At 33.1% G+C, this 25662-nt stretch overlaps 1 protein-coding gene across 1 annotated transcript in view; it reads left to right on the plus strand.

The window, feature by feature from the left end:
- Positions 1 to 25662, plus strand: part of LOC124368998 (C3 and PZP-like alpha-2-macroglobulin domain-containing protein 8) — a 393079-nt gene that overhangs the window by 321843 nt on the left and 45574 nt on the right. The window contains exons 14-15 of the mRNA XM_046826596.1: positions 222 to 459; positions 8490 to 8640. Coding sequence (XP_046682552.1) covers positions 222 to 459; positions 8490 to 8640 — 389 coding nt within the window. The remainder of the gene's footprint in view (positions 1 to 221; positions 460 to 8489; positions 8641 to 25662) is intronic.

Below are 25662 nucleotides of genomic sequence, written 5' to 3' on the forward strand. Positions count from 1 at the left end.
AAAGTCACGAATCAGACAGTAGAGATAGGTGTTAAACCATTTCAATGGAACGAAATAACTAATGAAATATGTAGAGTTAACATTAACCTATCACGTGAGTATGGCGACCACGACCCGAGTTTTACTATCTTGTAGAGTTGCACTATTTTAAACACACATTAACTCATTGTTCCTAAGAATAAGTTTGTATTCTATCATTTGATTCCTTTTTATGCTTTCAGAGCCGAAGTCGAGGCAACTGGCCTTTCACTGCCAGCACCCCCTTTACCGGGAAAATGGACCTTGTTCGCCTTGATTCTGTCGCCCTCTTCCAGTCGTTCACTCCAATTCTCCCCACCGACGAGTCTATCAGTGTTTCGCCCAATAGAAGTCGAGTTTCGATTGGCACCCAGTATCAACGTAGGCGAATCACTAGAAGTTGACGTCAAGATAGGGAACAATGTCAACTCCTGTGTTGACGTAAGTTTACAAAGTTAAATTAAAATTTATTATTAATTGCTCCCTACAATTGGTAACATAAAACAACAAAAATATAATCCTAATTTTCGTTAAACTAAATTAAAACAACTTCTATAGTTTTGGAACCCACATGAGTTCTATAGATATACATTTGCACATTAGCGAAAATTTATATCATACATTAACGAATAAGCTTGGCGATACTCATAGATGAACTCATCACGAAATCTTAGTCAATATTGCATATGTTGCGGCCTGAAACGTGGAAGACTCTTATTAGGCGTTCCTTTTGATCTTAAGAGAAAATTGTTAAACATTTTTAACATAACTTGAAATGTTGAGTTTGTTTTGAATAATCTCTTGATATTTGTACGTTTAAATTTTTATTTTTTACATAAACTTCTTAATTTTGTTATTCAACGGTCATAACCGTTTTCACAAGTCATTGCAATATTCTGACAAAAGGCAAGAACTGCCCACATTCATAACATGCACAGTGAGATGATTACGTAATACAAATAACAAGTTGTGAAAAAGTTAAAGAATAAATTACCGTAAATAGCAATACACAACAAGAACCACATACTAAATAGTTAATGGGAATAAGTAACAAGAACATATAACGAATTATATAAACTAACACTTCTTTGAATTCAAGATTAAATAAAAGAGAAAACTTAACATAACGACATCCTATGAGTACACGTTGCGTCGTGCAAAAATAAAAACATTAATTTTCCAGAAATTAGACCGAATAAGATCTAATTGACTAAGAGAATAAGATCTAATTGGCTAAGATCTAATAAGCACAACAATGCACAAGACCATCAAGCCTGACATTCAAGAAAGAAGATCTAATGTTAAACAGTTACTACGCAAGCTGATTGAAAAACTACAATGAATGTTAAACTCAAGTGAGACAGGTTAAACTTTCATTTATGTTGGTTACGGCAACAACCTGTGCCAACTATTTAAAAGCCTGCCCATTCCGATCGATGATCACAGATTAGGTTCCTACACTTTAAATATTACAAATGTGCTAAAAGAAGGTAGATCAAGTGAGAAGAAGTCAACATTAGTGTCCAAGGGTTTTCCATGTAGCGTGAAGTTTTAGTTAAAAACCTTAAAGCTCTGTATGCCTTAGAAAAAATGGGGTCGATATGTTCAGCCATACTTAGATCCTTGGTCAAAATCACACTCAAGTCACGAACGGAAGTTGATCGATCGAGTACTTGTCCCTTGAGGTGGTAATGACAAACAATCGGAGACTTTATTCTATTAAAGGTAATGCTTGTACTCGATTACCTTTAATACTCTTTCCCAAGTTCAAGGGCACACATTTGTTCCAAGTTTAAGAACAAATCTATTGAAGTTTTTATAGCAACCAAGCTATCCTGTAGGTTCCTACAATCATCAATGCTGGAAATTCTGAAAAAAGCTTGATGTCGTCGTGTAAAAATGGATAAAGTCAGTCTTAATTGAAGAATTAATGTCGTTAATAAAGAGACGGAATAGTAAAGGACTCAAGTTCGATCCCTGAGGCCCACCAGATAAGGCACAGAACTCCTCCGAAAAAGATCCGGCGAACCTACGATGAGTTTGTGATCCGATAGATAACTCCGGAACCAGTCATGAAAAGTTCAAAACAAGGATGATGGATCAGTAGGAGCACATAGTAAACACTGAAGAGAAGAATAGTGAAAATAGTTCACACCTATCGTTTCCCTCTGAAGTAACACGATAAACCAACCTCAGACTGTAGCGCAAAAGGGCTCTGCAAATTTTTTAAAGTAAAAAGTCAAATGATTTTGGGGTTAGTGCAGCAACCTTCTGAGCATGCGAAACATACAGTTGAAAGCATTGTCATGAAAGCAAGCGACATTGTGTTCTTGCTCGGAATAACTCAGCATATGCAACTTTCGTTCGAGACTCTTTGTAATTCCTGTGAAGCACTTTCTTCACGAACAATTTTCTTATCCTTATAACAGAATGTTCTCCCGATATATAGCGAACTACAATAAACCGTTCAAGTGCATGTCTGCAACAACTGATGAGCAGAAGTTTTAGTATTCACTGGTAGAGCCCAAGGTCTACTCAGCTGCCCTTCCCGTCTTACCTTACCGACTTTGACCATATGTGTCTGTTCACACTGTTAAGAAATCGTGTCCTGTTGTGACACTCTGGCAGAACTGTCGAGACCTGTACCTAATTTACTATCTTTTGGAGTTTATTTTGACTTTTAGAAAGTGATTATTCTGTTAAGTTCTTATTTGTTCGCTCCTCCTTTCTCCACAGTCACTTTATTCTTTACCAGATATAACCCCCGGCCACATTCAGCTGTAGTATGATGTATCAGCCTATTGCAAGAGATCTTACATTGGTTTTATTTCGTTAAGACTGTAAATTTTTGACTTTTGTCCCTATTATTTCTATCTTTACAAGTCTCTTTTATTTTCCTTAATTTCCTTCAGAATTTAATTTATGTGTGTATTTATGTATATACGTTACGTATTTCAAATTGGTTGATTTTCCCTATGTTTACTTTACAAAAGTTAATTTATCAGGTAATATAGCTTTCAGTTTTTCTATTTTAATTCCACTAGTCCTAATAGAAATATTTTATTTCCTTTTTCCATTATTTGGTTCCACATGAATCTTTTACTATTTTTCTTACGATTAAACCAACGTGATGACATGGAGAAAGAAATTATTGTTATTAACGGCATAGAGATCCCTACTATTCAAGTACCAAAGATTCGTGTTTCTGACTTGTGAATCTTCTCAGCTCTGTCATAATACACGGACACAGCTCAATGGCAGGCCGAATTTAGGCTGATATTGTGCTTCATGTGAGCAAACACTGTCAAATGTTGCATTCAATGCCTTAGCTATAGACCAGCGCCCCTTACCGTACTATGTAAGCACTATATCTCAAGATATCTCTAGACCTGACACTCAATTTCAGATCTCATGGTAGGTTCACAAAGCATTTTAATAGAGAGAAATTGCATGTCCTTATTCCAATAAACTCGGATAACTTTCCGGCAATTCTCACATCCCCAGTTACTATGGAATTTTAATCTCTTTCCTTCTATGTCTTATCACAGCCCCAACTTAACCCATACGAAGAGACCCTCAGTTCAAATGAATCTGTTCCTTCCACAGTGCCAGTTGCAGGGAGAAAGAGAAAAACGTAGAGAAACATTTACAGATTCAAAAAGGTAAACAAGTCCGAAAGCTGTTCAAAATTGTAACTATTGCTACCTGGTGGTACACAAAACATGTACTACATATATTATGATGAAGACAACCGCAGTGATAATGCCCCCGAGCTTCAGGTAAATGCAATGAAAACGATCACTGCCTTGTACTGACAAATTTCGGCCTGGTTTATGTCAGACTGATTATACCAAGGATTAGAATGTTGATCTTGATCCTCGGTCTCCCTGTGCCTGGTGTCGTGCAATGAAATATAAGTAAGATGCCTCCGGAATCTATTGCGGTAGTTGCAAAATCCAAAACCCAAACCCATCCTTGACCTCGGCCCTTAACTCTGGGCACCTCCTGGGCTGCACCGTTGTCGTTTCAATGCGTGCACGATTAAAGAGGTAGCGAATCTCAATTTTTCTCAATATTTTGAAAGCGGGTATATCGTTATTAAAAATGGAGGCAATAAAGTAGTACGAACCAGTGAGACTCACCATGTCTGTGACACTGCAGTATCCTCTGATGTTCTGCCGTGGGTAAGATAGCTACTGTATGAATATTCCACAACGCGACCCGAAAGCAAATTCATCTGTTAAAAAGACCATATCTGCATTAGATTTCTATAGCTATAGAATAATGGAGCGTGATGACGAAGAATACTCTTCTGTAACTCTTTTATCAGTTTTTGGTTGATATATACGTGAAAATTTAGACAGAGTAAACAGGATTTGCCTAAAAAAAGGGTGAGAAGTACGAGCAAATGATAGATTCCATAACAAAAAATAGTTTTATTCCAATCACCTTTTACTGGAGAACCCCGCTGTATGCATGAAACATTTCGAATGACCTTATCTTTCCATTACATTTAACTGCAATTCGATTTGGCCAGAAATCACACATCTCTTAAAACAAAGTTAACGGGCTTTTATACACCTGGTGTACTAGTGAGGGTTTTGATATTTAAGCTAAGCACATATTAAAGTCGCTTACTAAATATTGCAGTTTTTCCCCTCCAGTTATCACACCTACTCTGTTGAATGGCAGAAACGTGGACTACTCGTCCTTTATATTCTCCTCTGATTAGAAGATAGGATAAGACCTGAGTTCATCGATAAATTAAGACGTATATGACCCTAAAATAGATCTATTGCTCTATGAAATTGTTAAGACTACTGTGATTTATGGTTCATATTGATCTTCTCATACGATACATAAGCATTTCTATAGCAGCCTGGAACGTTCTCTGTTTCACCATGCAGAGAGTTTATTTTAATCAAGATAACATTACTAATAAAATAAATAATTCACCAAAAACAATCGCTTGGCAGTTGATTTCTTTGCAAGGACGCTTATGTGTTGCAAAGTACAAGGATATTCAGTATGGAATAGAAATAATCTCTGCAGTATGAGACAAGAGAGGCCTATTCCAAGATATCGAGGTGTTCAGATAATTTCTTGGGTAGTGTAAACCGTCCATCACGGGAATGATGTGTGCTGCAGTCTGCGTCTCTTTTTGCACGAGGTTTGTAGCTCAGTCTCATTTGATGCTCTAAAGTAATGGACCACTTGACACCTCAAACAGCGTCTAGAGTACTTAGCCTGCTTGCAGACGATATGCTTGGACCGTATTCTGGAAAAAGCCTTAATCTTCCACACTCCTAACAAAATTCGTGAGCTGTTTGCTGTTATGCTGGATTTTTGTAAAGATTCAAACTCCATTATTGAAGAAATACCGAGAACTTGTACCTGAAAAAATATTGAATGGCAAATGGAGAGTGTCGGGATGTTCAATTTTTGCTTTAAATCATTTCCAACTAATGCTTGATACGTCTCGAGTGTTGTGATTTCTATGATGTGGAACCAATTTTGTTGTCATCCGTACATACTCAAGTTAACTGTAATATCCATTATCTAAATCCGTTTCCGTTAGTATTTAAAAATTAATCAAATGGTAGAGAATAGCGTATGATCTGTTATTTTCTACAATCAGAATCAAATGTTTCATCATTATATCCTCAGGCATTGCACCTACTTTGATCGATGGAGGGAAAACGGCTTCCTGCCTTCAAGTTATCTCTAACATTGAATTGCTTCAAGACATAAATGTGTGACATCGCCAAGCAGAGTGATATGCTTTTACCAGAAGTCAAAGTAGTGGTGTGGGATGAACGCGCCATGACTTAAAAGGAAGTTTTGAGGCTCTTGACATAACACTCCAGGATATAAGGAACCAAAATCATAAGGAGTTAGGACATGCCTCGAGCCATCCTACTTATATCTATAAGTTATATCTTTGACAGTGGACATATGCCCACCTCCTTCATGACTTGAGGGCAGAGAAATTTGTTATCTTACTGTTCGATTTCGGCAGCGGCAAACTTTGGAAGTGGGTGGAAAGGATCTAAAAAATGGGTGGATTATTTCAGGTAATCTTTCTGATTTTGTGAGCAAATGATTGGTTTTGTGGACAGACTATATCCAAACATTCAACAGGGTGGCACGGATTGCTCTTCATGGGTCTCACTCGTCCATCTGCATCAACAATTTTCTGTTAAAGAAGTGTCTAACTGAACTCGTGAAGCACCAATACATGGGTTCTGTAACTGAAGTCGAGGATCTTGTACATTACCTTGAGGAATTTTCGCATACTGCAATCCACTAGCGGTACACCTGTATCCTTCATCCCAAGATTAGTGCACTAATTATGCAATTACGGAAACTAAATCCTCCCCCAAAGTCATAGAATCATCACACTTAAATGAAGAAACACGATGACCAAGCCACGATTTTACGCGCATAAATTATTTTAAAAACTGTTTCCATACCAATAATTCCTCTGACCCCAACAGATTTCACTTTCAGTGGCAGACTGAAAGTGGCTGGAATGGATCTTAGGACTCAATGTTTCTCTCATGGTCAGTTTTACATAGTCTATTCTAGAGTTTACTCGATAACCTATACATTATTCAACCGGAAAGAAAGATTTGAATTATTTTTTATACGGAGGCACTGAACACTTTATAAAAGCCTACAATACAAAGTTTCTAAGCGATGTACAAATATAGAAACGTTTAACATCCAGTACATTAAAATAAGATGGTTCAAACACATTGATGATTGACATTGACAACTGTATAAATTAGTAAAATAATTTAAATAATCTTCATAAATTGGGTCTTTAAATTATTTAAATATAAGCATAATAAATCTGTTACAACAATCTCCAATTCATATACAACGGAAAACCATTGAAATCTCCAAATAATTAATCTCTACAACAGCTTAATTTGTTTTTTACGAAAATCGTAATGTATATATTTTTTTTAAATTTTCATTTTAATCGAATCATGAATATCCTAGAAGAAACGGATTTTAAATTCCGCATTACAACCATAAAAATTGCGCGTAAAACGGCTGAGAAGTATTAAAATTAAATACAGCATTAGGGTCGTTGTCCCATAGGTACTCTCACAACAGCCTTTTTTCATGATTTCAAAACAAATCACAAGAACTCGTGGAAAAAAGTGTTGATACATGGATAGAAAAGCATTTGAATGATGAATGTAATGGTGCTCGATAATATTCAGATTTGAACTCACGAGATGACGTCCCTGTTGCAATGAGAAGGGTGCAAAAATGATAACTTATTCTAATGAATATCATACATTCTATCGATGTAGGGAACTGGTCGACACCAATCTAAACGTTCCTGACAATCCTAAAGTTTGAACTGTAGTGGGCGAAGCCGCAACTACGTGTATAAATCCTAGTATATGGTAGAAGTGTGAATTGTTAGCAATTTATATACATTATTTTATATTTTGTTATACATCTTTATAACGTTTATAAAACCACAACGTAACACCTTACAACATTAATAATAAATTAAAATCGCCAATGTTTTACGACACCCTTTATATGTAAATAACCATTATTTAACTTTATATAATTTTATAACGCTCCGAATTTATACGTCTTTAGAGACTCTTTAAATTATGTACTATGTATACCAAATTTAAGAAGTTTTCCCGTTCTCAAATATTTTCCCGTTTTCGCTTTTCAAAAATTAATAAATCTTCAAACAAAATAATTATTATTTACTAAACAATGTTCTTAATATCTTCTACTTATTTTATAATATTTATGTTTTTTTCCGAATAAATAATATCCAATTAAAGAAATGATTAATTATTAAACGATGGAATAAGGTATATGTAATTATTAGTCTATTAATATAACAATATAAATAATTAATATATCATCGTTTAACCTCGATTTTTCATTAACATATCTGTATTAAATGTACTTTATTCGTTTTTCTGCGATTGTATTTGCACTAATTACACCAAATGTATGACTGTATATGCATGATAGGAGTAAACCACACTACGTGTCGTGTAACAGACTTTGCAAAGGTGTGCAAAATTTGAAGTTTATAGATAATTTCATTCATAAAGTTAGAATAAATGTGATACTATGTTAGAATTTCTTATTATTGTACTCAGTTTCTTTTGAAATGTATTTACTATGCAATTTTCATGTTTTCATCATGTACAACTATAAGACCATTTTAAACAATTTCCATCCCCTTTGAGTGACTGGTATTGTTCAGCAAACGTACAATAATTTTAAAATGAACTAACTGGAATTTATATACGTCTTAAATACATATATCTAACCTGAGATATCAAAAATCAGATTTTAGAAATATTTTTTACCATTTTATTTTATATCCATTAAGCCACTAACATTGTTCTGACCTATTATAATTAAAATTGAACGTATAACTATTATCATACCTCACAGCATCGTGTATGTGACAGGTCAATGCCCTGTTGTCGCTGAATGAAGGAGCCCACTTTGGTGGAGTTAACCAGCCTTTTGTGGCAGAAAAGCTCCGTTTGGGGCCTCAAGGAGCAACGTCTTTGGTTGTCAAACTAATAGCAACAGGTCCTGGTGTCAAGAACATGACTGGTAAGAATTTTATCTGAAATCATAAAACATGCACGTAAAATAAATACATAGGACACATTACTCAAAAGGTAAACCTACACATACCTAGATCATTGATTTCTCAATTATACTAAACTTGGGCACTTATCTAAAGCACGAAATATTTATTTTATTACTGCCTAAGGTGTATTGATATTCATCATCACGAAATCTCCGGAACTGAAAAAACAGATATTTATGAAACTTTTTACACGTGTCCGTCTTTAACACTTAGGTGCTTACTAAGAAACTATTTTGAAACCTTCGCAGCCTAACCGCAGAAATTCTAAACCTGCGAAAGACAATTTTTATTACATTCAGGATTAATACAAATTTTGAATAGTCATGTAAGTCCACATAAGTTCTTCACGTAAACTAACGAGCTTTTTCAAGTTTTCGTACCTGTCGCTGAATCTCGCAAAAAATCGTGATACAGCACTGATAATATCCACTTTCATATAAATATATAACGTTAATTTTAAGGAAAATATTCCACAATATTGTATTTTTAAATGAATAAAATATAAAAGATATCGGGTGGCAATGCTCTTCTTCTTACTTCTCGTCAAGTACTTTACTCTATGAACTTTACGATTGTTTATATACGCTTTATTCTATTTTTTCTGAGTGTTCTTGAGGAGAAATGTTTAAAACATTTCAAGCAAAAGGTTTGAATTACATATTAATGTACTGTTTAATTGTATTGTACTAGACCGGTTTTGATGAGAAATTTTAGTTTTGTCACAAAGTTATTATTTAATATAAACTTAAAGCATACTACCTCAAGATGAAAGAGCAAATCAGATACTCTGGAGCCAACATAAGGGTTTTTATATAAGGCGTATTTGGAGTAGAGGAGGTTTCATCTTATTTCCTTAATATTGGAGGTAAATGTAGGTGCGTAAATGCAGAAAGTGTAAAGGTCCCAAAAAATAATGTACAGTCGGCAAGAAGCTAAACAGTTTAAATGCAAATGTTCTCCCCTATTTTAAGTACATTACATGTAGATAATCTAAAAATGAAGTAAAGAGCTATTCTTACACGAAACATTAAACGGTGGCAAGCATTAGTGATTCTTTATTGGACTAAGTTCCTACTGAGATTGCGAAAAATCAATCTGTGAACTCTGATGTGGAACTTGAGAACATAATTCACTATCCTGTAGAGTTTATCTACATTCTAAATCCAAGTAGAATTCCATCTCACAATCTTCAGTTGAAAGTTAGTGCTCCATTAATTCTTCTGCGAAATCTGATTCCTCCGAAACTTTGTAATTGCACGCGACTACAAGTCGTTACTGCAGGCTTTACACTAAATCGTTATTGAATCAACTATATTCACAGGCTGTGGTAAGAGGAAACACGATTTTTCTTTTCTATCTAGACTCGCCTTCCATGCGGCTACCACTTTCAATTTAAGAATGCTGCAGTTTTATTTTAAGTTATGTATCGTCGCGACAATAGCAAAGCCCAATGTCAATCTTCGAAAGCGGCAGGAGTGTTTAAGGATTTACTATTTTTCCCAAGGCTTAATTGTTAGTAGCCTTTTAATGTGTGAGTTGTCATGAAAATCTGGCAGTGTTGCAGTCTGAGGCGAAAACACAAACATTATTATCAAGGGGTTTTATGAAATTTGTTTTTCAGCAGTTCACAATCAGAAGCTTCATATTCCCGCCGGTGTAAGTGACAGTATTATTTACTTGGACCATAATCTGTCGTCACACGTGCATCGTGTATGCTATTATACCTGTGCGAAGCACGTGTACTTTCGGTAGTGGCCTCATAAGAATAAAACTATAATGAAGTTAATTAGTTGATGAATATTACTTATCTATCTAAATATACTAAATATCTAATCAATCTAAAACTACTAATAATATTAATGAACAATATTATTAATAATAATGAATAATAAAAGTATCATGAAGCTAATAGTTACCTAACCCTCCTTCACATTATAAAGATTGTTTGTGAATAATTATTTTCATTGTAATGTATGTAACTAGACTTCATGGAAATATAGTTATAAACGAATACTTTAAATCGTATGCATTTAAAAAATATAAATTCTCAGCAATTAAAGCTTACTAGAGCCACAAAAAGTGAAAGGGATACATCTGAAACTAATGTACGTCGTTTACAATACAGGTAGACTTCGATCACTATCACGATAGAAACATTTTAGGTGTAGTTTAAAAATGCATAGACTTAAAACTACGTATGATAGTACAGACTTTCAACATTACATTTTAAAGCTAGAAAATGTTTTTGTCAAACGAACATATGAAGCTCCTTAGTTCTTATACAGCCAAATTAGACATTCAAAATATTTTCCTACTTTGTATGAAAAACATTCTAAGTACTGAGTACAAAATCCTCGAATATTGACAAATGCCAAAAAAGCTTATTTTCAAAGCCACCCAGAAAATATCTACTGGCACGGTCCAGATTTTCACCTAATGAAAACAGAATTTAGAAAATAAAAAGAACAATATTATAAGTGACAGCCCTGTAAAAACAAATGTTCTAATATTTTAATATATATTTATTAGCATTATTCCATTAACACTTATCTAGTTAGATGAGAAACTAACTTTACAATTACAAATGTAATTTATTTATTAACATGTAATACTTGTGCAATGTATTGTGTTGGATTGACAACAAACCGATTGCACTTAAGAATGAATAATATTTTTTCTTGTAATAAAACAAGACGAAACCTTTCCAGCACACTTTTAGCCATCAAAGACATTTTTAAAAATGTTATTCAATAAAGGTATTTGTAAAGTACCTGAAAACATAAATTTTTAATTATTACATTATTAAAACGATGTAATATGTTAAATTAAACTGTATACGTTAATGCGTAGTTATAACTGTATTAAGATTTGTTTTATTTCTGTTTACCGTTTCATTTTGTTACTTTAATGTATTAAAATACTTTTTATAACAAAAATTTGGAAACTTTAAAAAAAAATATAGAAAAACAAGTATTTTACGTTTCAATTACTACATTGGAAAATACAAGAGTGATTTTTTGTGACATGTCTGAAGAAGATATCCTTGCTATCGAAGGTCTAAAAAAATAAAAAAGTTATAAATGTTGGTTCTTGTGTTTTTCAATGTAGTAATTGAAATAAAGAATTACCAATAAAAGCTCTATCTTCACCATTTTAAGCTTATTTCATGTTTGTATGAATAGTTCCAATATTACCTATTAAAAGGTTTTGAAAATTTAAATATTTTTATTAAAGCTTTTCGTTATCTCAGATATACATTAAAAAGTTATTTGTTTATTCGTTTCCTTGCTGACGATTAATTACATAACTACAATAAAAAATCCAGTTCTTGGTACCTCGCAATTTTGACTAAAACATAATTATGTTGTAAAGGGTAATTTTAGAATAAACGTGTTAAAGTCGAAGCGCCGGTTTAACGTGACCTATAGCTGGGAGCTAAAATCCTGTTTGGGCCGACAGCTGCACTCAGGGGGTGTTAGGGACGTGCATGTCCCATACATCCAATACAGCTTAGGTCCATCAAAGCGGTACAGCCAAGAGGCCAAATTGGATATAAACCTGCACAGGGATTCCAAACTATACTGAACGCTGACGCACCACATTTCTATTAGTTTTATAAGTACCATTTTTATTAATTATTTACATTTATACACGGTATTAAAATACTTGGGGAATATTTTGGGATATTATTAAATAGGTAAAAATAAACCAAATCTTTCCTTTATGAGTGAGGTTTATTTTACTTCGCTTAGTGCCTGTCTCTATTTTTTTTATGTAAAAATGTATGGTAAAAAATATTAAGTATGGCGTTGCAATCTTGCACTTTTGTGTGTTTATTGGAGTATAATTATCTGCTGCTTAAATAATCAATCAAAAATTTATAAAAAAATTATTTATCAAAAAAAGAAAAATTTTAAAATTTAATATCTATTAATTATAGTTACAAAGATTATATTATAGCCTTTTTTCAAATCATAAATTTATAAAATTCCACCAGAAAAAGAAATGTAAGACACATGAAAGATAGCCTCTTACAATACATAATTGGAATATTCTAATTGTAATTAACGGATGAACAATAACGGAATAAACGTGTTTACAACTCTAGTGCAATCCACTTCAGTCGAGTAGCGCACGGTCATTTCTTCCGTTTTTTCCGGTCATTAACACCCATTTATTCCGTTACAGCGAATATTTTGTTTATTTTCACCTATATTCCAAAAATATTTACCCATTTTTTGGAAAACCTTTAAATTCACATTTGTGTATGAACTGATATTTTATAACTATATTTATATTTACGTATATTTGGATCCATGTAATTTTAAATCAAACTTTAATCAACCAAATCAGTTGAATATCTCAATATATCATGTTTTGTATTTATTTCTTTGCAAAAAGGAAACGTGTGTATTTTTAATTACAACTAACAATACAGGAAACATTGTTGAAACTTGAAAACCTAACTCAATTTCACAAGGTATAAAATACTCTGTTGGTGGTTTATTTTGTATTAAGTATTTTTTTTACTCTTAAATAGATAGCAATATAACGCAACTTCCCAATGCCATACTTGTATTGAACGAAAGTAAGCACTATAGATCATATGCATAACATTATAGTAGCCCACACCTCATTCCATAACATTTAAAAAAACCTTGCATCGCATATTGCATTGTTTTATAACAATTTCGAATATACATCATCATACAAAAATATCTTATATATTAATTTATTTAGTTGATTTACAGTAACTACCTGAGTGAAGTGTGTTTTTTATAATCTCTGTTTGAAACCAAACAAAAATACTATCATAACACTACTATTAGAACTTTAGAAGGCAATGGCTCAGAGTCATAATAGTCGGATTCATTTAAGTCCACAAAAGGCACATCTAAAGTGTAAGCGCTTTCGATTGATCCTAATATTTTCATAAAACAACAGTTTAAGATTCCTAAAATTGCGATAAATAAATTTAGAAATTCTTTAAATAATGTACTTAGATACAGCATATGAGACTGAAAACCTGTACTTTAATAATAGTAATTATAATTTAAATTTAAGCTTATAGCTGTTTAATAAAAGTGATATTGTAAATGTTATTGTTTCCTTTAGTCTTATAGTAATTACAACATGATATCAGGACTTTGTTCATTATATGATGATTCACGTAAATACTACAATTACTTGTATCTACAAGTTATTTTTCAATAATGTTTTAAAAATTTGGGTGCTGCCTGAGCTGTTTTAAAAATTCCCAATGAGGGCCGAATTATTTTCCGGATTTGTTCTGCCTGTCCTCTCGAGCCATGTGAACATATTATGAAACTGAATAAGAGAGACAAACGTACAGTACCGATACAAAGCTTTCACGTCAAAGGCAGAATTTGAACCTGCGCTGTATGACGCCCGAGCTCAAAGTTCAGTGCTTTTAACAAGAATCAGCCTCCCAACAAGTACTTGCAGTCACTCTTAATCAATATCTAAATTATTCTATAAAACGCTTTTAAAATACACAAGGAATGGCAACTCGGTATAGAAGCTTAAACGATAACATCTCACAGGACATTACTTGGGACTTAGTAACGAATTGGTATTATTATGCAGCTTATAACTGTTTTCTATTATTCCATTGTTATTAATACTAGAATTAAGGAAGGTTTAATTAGGGGAGCTTATCTGAGTTCAATTTCTGTTGTAATTTAACATTCTGGAGAGGACAGAGCTGTCTATAGTTAAATCAACTAATGGGATAGAATTATGTTTATATTAAGACAATTTATATATTTCAAAATAGTTTGATTAAAAATCGGGGATAGCGTGTTTCATGACATTGAATGTTATTTGAATACCTATAAAACTTATTCTATTTACTGGGCTATTCTTAATTCTATCTAGTTTTATTTCCACTACAAACTAATTGTCTTAATATCATACAATATATACATATGCCTGAGAATCATACGTCGGTCAAAAAGCATCTACTTTCGGCCCTTTGTAATTACTTTTCGTCTAAAATTAAAGTAAAGAATGTGAAAAGTACCAGGCAAAATTGGAGCTAAGAATTACTTTCTAACACAACCTGTGGGTAATCACCAATTACTTGCTAGGGCAGGATCACTCATCGTCACCCGTCCAAGCATCAGTCAGGCTCGAAGATGCTTGATTCGGTTATCTTGGTCCTTGCTCCAACACACAGTTCCTGTGAATGTTTAAATTGTAAAAGCAATCCATTCACGTTATTGGAAAGTTGTTAAGAGATTCGTGAGGGCTAGCTTTTAAAAGTTTGAAAGTGCTGACTCTGCCAAGCCTCTACATTCTAGAAACATAATTATATTGTATGTTGAAATGTGCATTAATGTCTAGTCGAGACATATACACTAGGACCAGACTAGAGGCAGGGAGAACAACCGGACTCTAAGGCACAAGGACGGGGTTCATGAACTCTTGCCCTCACAGGCTAGAGTTCATTTGATGAACGGATTTGCAAATGATAAATTGCCCCGACGCTCAAAGCGTTTAAGACCCGATTGATACACTGTTTAGCGTTCTACTGTTTTGTACTGTAATTCTATTGTTTGTGTTAAATATTTTTGGCAATACACTGAGAGACAGTATAATCATTAAAATAACCCCGGATTGAAATGAGAGTAAAAGGTGGTAAATAAAGGGACAAAATGTGTGTATGTGACAGCGAAAGTCCAAATTTTAATTTAAGTTATTTTAACATGACGTTTGCTATACAATTGAATTGTTGCTGCAATGAAGATATGATAATTGACTATTCCATAACCGATGTATCCGCTGGGCCACGCCATTAGCATATAATGCAAAATGCTTCTTTTCAATGTGGCTTACTATTCAATAGACTAATCTTTGAGTTTTTGTTTATAATTTATGTGAGCGTGACTCGTATCTCCGTCTCGAGTAGGTATAACATAAAGGCGACAGAGCTGGTTTGCAGAACCTTGAAATTCCTTGTTCGTCGTCTGCTGACATTGGGAGGGTATCTGTGGACAGGGTCCAATCAAAGGGTAAGGTCACTCTCCACAGCACTCAGGAGGAGGACCAGCTGCAGTTTCTCCAAGTGGGACTTGAAGTTGGTAGAAATGGTTTCTTCTATTTTGGGAAGAAATTGTGTAATGACCTACCCTGTTGCATTAAGACTTAAAGTATTATTAGTTTTAAACCTACAATTAGATAACAGCGTGTGCAGTAATTCGTATTATATTAGAAGATTACAGTTATCAAATATTTCATTATTATGTCTTTCCTTTTTCCTGTTTTAACAAAACAGTTCAATCTCCTTTTAAGACTCACTGTGCCTGTCATCATGGTCTATTGGTCCGTGTGAGGAATTTATCAAACATAATAGGGATTTAGGATCACGATAAGAATAAACTATTTTGAATGTAGTATAATTATACTTATTGTTCTTCTTAATTATCATACTTTACTCCTCTTTCCACTATTTTTATCATACTTTTAGAATTTTAATTTTATTCTCATATTAAATTCAAATTTAGGTTCGTTAGCAAGACGAATTTAACGTGAAAAACACAGAATGAATTCGCTTGGTACTAAAGACGTGCACATTTGTTTGTTTCTTGATGTCAAACCGTACAACTCGTACTTGTAGAGAAACCATGTGGTTATGAATCTACACAAACGCGCGTGCGCTTAGACAAAAACATTTAGAACGGCCCGAATTACTTTTTACTTTTATATATAATATTTGATATTTATTTATATAATGTATTTATTTATAGCGATGGCAAATCATTTTTAAATTCACACACACACACACACACACACACACACACACACACACACACATACACACACACACATATATATATATATATATGCCATGGCCAAATTGATAGTATTGATCTACAGCTCATACAAAGAGTGGCCACTAAATAATTAACCACTATTTTATAATAATAACATTCGTAGCAATGTGACATCAACCATCATATTGAATGTTACAGTTAAAATAATATTATAAGAAAAGAATAATATTTAAAATTTAAGTCTTCATAGAAGAACGTATTACGCTCTATAATAATAAGTTTTACCATAAGATATGCATGAGAATGCGTGCGTGAGAGAGTGTATTTTTATTCATCATTTTATCAGCCCTGACTTTTCTAACTATTTGTCGATGTCGATATTTCATAATCCACGGGTGTTTTTAAATGCTGCTTAGTTACATCTAGTGTAAAAATAGAGCTAATTGAAATAGATTGATTGCGGTTTAAATCAAAGAATTTTTATTCCAGACAGATAAATATCATAGATAATACTAACTCTAACTAGTAAATCATTCAGGAAAAACGATTAAGGTAGCAAATTAATTAGAAATGTGAGTAACGCTTATGAGGGATCAGACTGAAGCACTAATTGAATTCTCTCTCGGAATCCCCTAGAGCCCACTGTATCGGGTACGGATAACGTGTAGAACACTCTCTATGTCGGCCATGTTGGTAAATATATCCCAGCTTGGGTTCTCTGTTAACATTAGCATGGTCAATGACCACCTGAGCATGTTTGTTGTTAGTACGCCATTGTTTCATAGTTCCTCGCTAAATGCTTGACACTAAATATTTTCTTGACACTCATTGTAGTGTAGTTTTGCTACATAAAGCTGAACTTTAACTGTACTTTTATACTATTATTTTACATTTATGAAGTAAAATTACTATAAATTAAAATATTTCTATAAGTCACGATGAATACAGCAAGCCCAGAATATGAAAAAAGGATAAAACATCTGTATAGTTTATTTTTCAATATATTTGTGTATGCTAAAGGTACTTAACCGAATACATTAGGGGAGTTAAACGTGATTCTCGTTCTTATGTTATTTAAATTTGAAAACACGAAATGTTTATGTGCATTTTTCTCATAAACCTCTAAACTTAAATTTGAACACTGCCTTAATATATTTCTAAGTTGTAACTTTTTAAACATAATACTTTTTTATATTTACGATTATATAGCTGCAACCTAATAGGCATATCATGAATGTACAGAAGCACAACGAATTTCATTCAACTACTCCCAACGATTCTGGAGAAAAGTGTGAAAAATCCAAATTCCGGGAAAACAGAGTATATGAAAATGAACAAAAAGCATTAATGTAAAGCTCACTTGTATTATCAAGATCTTAAAATGCTCCAACAAAATACTCATTTTCTTAATTTTTTACTTCCTTTCTGGGTCTTTATGGGAACCACTCTTCTTATCCCCCTTTTCTATTTTGTTCCTGACAAACAATTGGAATTTTTAATTCAGTGACTGTCGCTCCTTTAATCGTGAATTTACCAGGGTCAATAGCAATGTGTTTAAAGAAATTCACCACAGCTATTGATCCTGCATTGAACCACAATATTGGATTATTGGGCTCACAAAATCGGTTATTGGTAACCTTTTCCAGATTCAATTGTTACTACTTTCATTTGGATTTTGTGTTATGCCATTTAAACACTTTTTAGAAGGTCCTTGTTTTATAGGTGAATGTATATATATAAAATGTGGCTGATGGCTTCCATAACAGAAATAAAATATAATATTGGATGTATAATAAAATCAATTTGAATATATACTATTGTGTAAAAGCCGATGCCATTTTACAGCGATGTTTAATACTCTGTATTAAATTTTAATTAAGTAAATGAATGAAAAATGAAAGAATGTACCTCCCCTTCCTTAAATATGTGGTATACAACTTTTTTTAAATATTAAATAGCAAAGTTTTAAATTTCACATTATCTCTTGTAAACAAGGCAGAATAAATGTTTTTCACTGTTTAACTTAAAGTTGTAGAACAGAAATTTTCCACTAAACCTAAAGATGAATTTTTTCTTACCCTTTTTAACCTAGAATGAAAACATTATTTAATTTCTTTATAAATGCCTACAGGATTAGTATACAAAAACACTTTTATCTCTAGAAAAACGAAAAATTATTTACTCAAAGACTAATTTATGGATTAGCCTTATTATCCAACATTGTGTTACATTTTCATTGTATTATAACCCCAAGAAGTTTGTCTCACCAAGAACATTATCCTGTATAATTACCATATCAATTGGTAGACCTAAATATATTTTATAACTTTACAATCAATTAATAGAGTAAAATAAGCTGGATAATTTCAAACAAAAAACTTGTTTTAACCTACCGAATTACTAGCATGTACAGAGAAATGTATTCTGGTATTCGTATACGATATGCACTGTACCTGTCACGTGGTGTAAATATGATGCTTGCAAAGACCGTAGGTTCACCCCATTTCAATTACTGTGTCACAGTAAACAGTGAAATGGATGTTTCTCTCTCAGACAGGCTTCAGCGAGCCCTGCTCTACTGCATCCATTTATTTTCAATTTTAGGCATAGTGACCACGTCACTCAATATTGCACCAAAACACACATCTTTTATTTGTTGTATCATACTAATGTAATTAACAAACAGCAATGAGTATATATCTCATTTATTTATATGCTTATAACATGTACTATAAATATATTATTTAATATATACTGTAGCAGTTACTATTCACAATATAATCTTGAAGATTATTCTATTGGCCCATGTGTTAGCTCTGACTAAAAGCATTCATTTCCAGCTTATTTTCCAGCTTATTTAATAAAATTCCTATTTCGATTGCTGAGTGTATAATCACGCATCCTGTAAGTGACGGACTTTTTCATACTAGTTTAAAAAGTGTGATATATACCATTGTAATAATTGGATATAGTGTTTTTTAAATTAGATAAAATATTAAGATGGTTTTAGTTTTAAACACCATGTACAGGAGCACCATGGATAGAGGTGACGGCGTAAACTTAAAACCCTTTTATAAAAGTTGAGGAGTCTAGATTTAGAAAATGTCATACCTTTTTGTTTAAGTTATATACTCCTTAGGATTGACATAGTTATGGAATTAACAGTACTTATGATCCTTATGTGGATTGCAAATTGATCTTAAATAATTTAGAGAGATGACTGACTTATTCTCGTTTTTACCATTCTAATAATGGCCTATTTATGATGTGTATTGAATAGGTCATACTAGTTTTTCCCGTAATGTAGCCTATATTCAGTTACAGCTAAAGTGAGGGTAAGGAGTTTGTCTCAAACAAATATACAAAATGGAGAATAGATATTTGCAGTTATTTCGACAACATCCAACATCATCATGAGCACTGTGCTCACCACTATTTCTGCCAACTTGCTCTCTTGCTACAATGGCGTATATAAACAACGTCAAATTACACAATGGCCGCACGTATTCATGGATCAGTTTGGCCAGACATTTAGCTATTCATCCAAAGCTAACGTTCACGATAACATTCATTGATGTCTGTTCGAGGATTTCTATGTCAGGGAATAGTTGCGATAAATTATAGATGCCTGCAGTTAAATGCAGACTACTTGCTGTGCTGCTGCTCTAGTGTTTGCTACCTTCACAAGAAAAAATATTAAAAACGTCGAACGCATTCCTAAAGTAGTCAAACAAAACGGCTATTTAGTAATTCAAAAGAGGAAATGAGTTTTAGATCTCAAAAAATATTTGTGAGGGCATTTGCAAACCGTCGTATTTTGAAACATTCTGTTAACTTTCAAAGATACAAATTTCAAAATACAATTTCAATAGCTCGAACGCTTCATTAGATTGGAATTCTAAATTATAATCTCCCATTGCTCAATAGCTGTCAAGGCCAATAACCAAAGAACGAGAGTAGAAACTCACATAAATCGATAACTTCCACAAAACAAGAGCGGATAGTCGCATAGGACAGGAAATCCGCAGATTGAAAGAATATGTAGATAATGGAAGATCCTAGAGTTGGAAGATGTTTAGAGACTGGAAGCATATACTAAAACATATTTCTCTTATAAAACTGGGTTTATAATATTTCTTTACCTAACCTGGACGCCTCCATGTATAAAAAGCCTACAGAGGCTGGAATAATCTTTGTGCTACAACTTATAAATGTCGGAACCTGCTAGTAGTCAGGATCTCTCAGATAATGAAAATATTTATTGTACAGAGAGTTTCTAAGATCAGAAAATTTCTAGAAAATAAAAGCATCTACCCATTTTCAAATGTTAAAGGATTTAAACTTCAAACGTTGAGAGCTTGTAGAAGTCAAAAGCCTTTGGGTACTGAAAACTTCTAGAGACCAGCAGCTTCTAAAGGTATGGACCTCCTAGAAGTTAGGAGCCCCCGGATTATGGGAGGCTCACTTCTATAGCCTTAAATCTTCTAAATATCGAATAATTTTAGATCATATTTATTACTCAAATTCAGAACACTAGATCTCATATTTTGGTGGAATCCACCATGGGCCGGATGCTACATGATGGTGGCCTATTGAAGTCTGGTGGAACCATATCTCCACTCTAGCATTTCGAAACCTGCTATTAACATAATGAACACAAGTACGATTTGTCGTAGAAGCTGGAGGATAGTTACTGTTACTAGAGAGTTACAGAAGCCAATTGCAGCTAAAGCTGAGTGTGCCTGGAGAATAACAAGTGTATAAACCAATGTATTTATGCTTGTAGGTAACCTACATAATCCCAGGTCACTCACGAACTACTATGATAAAATAACGTGAACTTGTGGTCAAATAACTAAATGGTGTTCTTTATTGGGTATGAAACATATTTGTCAGATTTATAGTTAATATAATCCTCTTTCTATATTTATTTACAGGTGTATGGAATAAAAACAATTCCTAATTACTCAGGACCAAGTTTTAAAGTTTGAATGACTTTATATTCACGCCCTCTTATTGGAGTTTACAATAGATTATTTGGTGAACAATAAAGAAACACGATTTCTGTATCGTAACTTTTGGTTTATTATTCACTTAGAGTAGAGTAGACATGAATTGTAAATGTTAGTAATATTTGTGGACTCAACACAACCAGTCTTTTTAATTTAAAAATGTACCAGTGAATGCCTTGGCACTGAAAAATGGGCTTCAGCCATAGTGCACTACAACAGGCTAAGATTAATGTACCTGTCCGGTTTGGTTTTGTCTAACAGATGATAGCCAGGATAAAAGCATCCGCCGTATGTACGTTTATTCATTCATTTGTACGTGATGCTGCAGTACTTGTTTCTGAATGATGGATGGAATGCAACTCATCTCTCCTAGTGATCAATCAAATCAAGCGAAATTGCCTGGATATTGCTTCGTACCAAACTTTGATATTATAATTTCATATTATAGATTATTTTCTACATTCAGCGATGAATAATAATTATTAAATCTGCACGTGGCTGTTGGAATATCTAGATGAATAACTCACCAGATGCATTGTACTTCACATGCCCACACGACTAACATAGAATTCAGGACAAAGCCAGTAATAATGTAGCTGAAAAACTGGAGATCCACTTTTACATTTGATCCCGGAGAATAGAAGTAAACTTTTAAGCGTTTACCATCTAAACTAAACCATCTAACTAGGGTTATGATCATTCTCTCTGTCAAAATAAAAACGTCATGAACTTCATACTTCTGTCATAAAGCTGAAATCTAAGTAATGTGTCTCTTCCAAACGGTGTGGTGTACGATGTGGGGTTTGAATACAGTAAGATTTGTTCGAAAATTAGCTTGGATCATCCATAAAGATCCTTAGTTTAGCGATATAAATTTCTAGCGTAATACAAAGGCTCATTGTTAGATCTGTCTGGTTAAAACTATTTTTACTCTTAATTTGTAATGTGCGGTTTAAGGGAACTTTTAATAACAAAAAATATGTTTGTTGTTGAAAATATTAACACTTCATTACTATAGTCATATACTGAATTTTAAGTTAAAATAAATTAATCATGAGATTTATATTAACAAATAAATCAAACTCCATCGTATAGTTATATCACTTGATCTTCCATTATACGTTGCAAGGCATTCATACGATACACCCAAACTGTAGCACCTGTGCCGTTGTCTTGTTTTATTGATGAATTGCCCAGCCGCATGTCATAAACTCTTTAACAGAATAAAACGCATTTGAGACCTGCGAAACGCATTTTGAGATAAGTTAGAGAACATATGCAGTAATTAGTCTTCAACATAATATAGCTCCCAACTTCACAAACCTCTACATACTAAGTACTCTTATGTAATGTATGAATATGTGTCACCAGATAATTATATAACTATAGAGAAAATGATTCCACAGATTAAATACATTAACAATTAATGAAAAGATGAGATATGATGTTATCAGTATGATTAGTAACAAGGATGTATGGTTAACCTGTGCGGCTTTATAATCAGTCGACATGACATACATTTTAAGCATAAAGTAGTTAAATAGTAATAGTAATAGGAGTGTGGTCATTAATTATTTAAATAGGAGTGTGATCTTAATACACCTGCAACTAGACGTAATTAATTAAGTGGATTATTAGTGGATTAATCGATGCACCCGTCAGCTACTGCAAACTCTGATGCCAATGTATCTTCAAAACACTAACATTTACTGTGTTTCAGAAAACTGCTCAGGTTCAATGGTGTAAACTTTGTTCTTCGTAGCTATATTTTGAGTTTGATAAACCATAGTGGCCAAAAATAACCTAATGGATAATATTTTCCAAATTTTTTGTAGCTATATTGTATTAAGAGTAGGCCTATAGCTATAGTGCAATAGTGATAATTTAACAAGATATCGTTTGTAATTTATACAATAAAGAATATATAAATTAAAAATTTCAACTTCCAAACTCATTCGTCTTTAATATACCAATTAGGTTAGATCACAAGAAATCTGAAGATGTTATTTTTCGTATTTTAATACTGACAAAAGCATTCGAATACAGTATTCCATACATTTAATAGCATTATTTTGAGCTAATCTCAGATCAAATGTGTAAAAGGCATCTGTAGTGTGTGTAAATAAGGAGTTGTTTCTCGACCTTTCCAAAGCTTTTGACTGTGTGCAACATCCAATACCGTTGCACTGTCATGGACTAGTAAGTATCAGGGGTTTACATTACAATTGGCTCTCGTCTTATTTTAAAGACCGAATACCAAATACCAATACATGCCGATTACGAATGCTTTGTCAAACAGGATCGAGATGCCCTATAATGCTCCTCAGGAAGAAATACTAGGCCCAGTCTTCTTCCTTATTCATCTCCACACGTTGAATTTATCAATCCAGACAGTTTATATAATATGCTGATGACACGACTCACTGTATCAAATCGAAATCAAAACTGTAAAAATGGTCTTGAAGTAAAATTCATGCATGGAAAATTTCTCAAGACTCAAACAAAGAGCTGAAATGGCTAAATGTTTGATCAACGATTTGATCAACGAGATCAATGATATCGTCTGGCGGTGACGATGGTCGATGTTCTCTCGGGAGAAGCCGAATCTGTGGCCATGGGGTGTACCTTGATCGAGGGCTGACATGGGACGTTCACATTGACAGCGTCTTCTCAAAGTTTGCTTCTGGCATTTATAGTTTGGCAACTTTGCAAAAGTTTGTTCTCTTGATGTATTAAAAATTGCCTACTTTGGTCTGATACAACCACATGTGTGGTACTACTTGAGATTGTGGGCAACTGTTATAAATACAAGGCAGTGACATGCAACAATAGTAGGCAGAGACGACTTTTATATAATACAGTATACAACGACGACATTTCTAACAATACACTCTAATAAATGGATATTACTTATTTGGACTCACTCAATCTGATTTAATTACACGGTGACTAATGTTTTATTTGTTTACATACATTTAAAGCACAAGAAAGAATTATTAAAGACCATTTATTACACTATAATTATCATAAACCTACGCAATAAATTATTACAAAATGTGCTACAAAGATTCAGAATAATTATTTAACCAAATGTAATATTTTTAATACTGTTCAGCTAAGATCATAGCAATTAAATACTACAGTCAAAGAACATTTTTATTTAACTGACAAAGCCGCATTCTTTATATAAGGTTGGCGAAGTGCTTAACAGCTCACTGCGTACATCGCATATAAGAATATTTTGTAAAGATCTCATTCTTGGAAAATATACTCTTAAAATACCAAAAATGGAGCAATTACCTCAATAATTATATTACAGGGACGGTCTACATTTTAAAATTTATTATCTATGTCTTTCAGCAGGTTATATTATGCGGTTTTGTCGGTTATTTAGTCCGTATTCTTTTAGTTATATGACCTACTTGCTATTTTAAAGCTCCACCCCATTAAATATGTATTTTGTTATTTAACATTAATGTATTTTAAATTAATTATACATTAATGTTACTTATACATAATGTTACGTGTTACATAAATGTTACATGAAATATACATAAGTCACGAATCTTTGTTCAATGTATTAGTTTTCCAGTGTTATACTAAATTCTGTGAGAAAAGAGGGGATATACTATCACACTAAAATAACTGACTTTCCTTCAACGGTCAAGAAACACAAATTTAAAACTTATAACAACCAAAGATCTCTCGCCAAATCACATTGTATTACCCTAATACGCATATTTATGTAAAAGAACGATTAAAACATAGTAACATGTTAAAGCAAGTTATTTTTTCCGTATAATTTTATTTTAACATTTTACCCCACCAAAAACATAGGTACTACAAAAGCGCATAAGAACTTTTTAAATTTTTAAGTAGAAACCAATTAAATTAGTTAAATTTTGGTATGAAGCATGACACAAATAAACTCGGTGCAGCGCTGGCTTTTCAAATCCTTAGGGATCGCGACGGTACATTTTCCACACCCCATTGTGCAATAAAGTTAAATGAAGTATCTAGGGAGTTTCTCGGAGCGTGTGCTGTTCTTCCATTAGTCAAGTACTTTGAGTTACACCTTGATCAACTAGACGGTTTCTCCTCTATTAACTCAATCAAAGTGATGGTATATGTACTTGAGACATTTATTTCGATTAAACCACACCTTGACATTCTT

The sequence above is a fragment of the Homalodisca vitripennis genome, chromosome X, assembly GCF_021130785.1.
Source record: "Homalodisca vitripennis isolate AUS2020 chromosome X, UT_GWSS_2.1, whole genome shotgun sequence".
Classification (NCBI taxonomy): Eukaryota; Metazoa; Arthropoda; class Insecta; order Hemiptera; family Cicadellidae; genus Homalodisca; species Homalodisca vitripennis.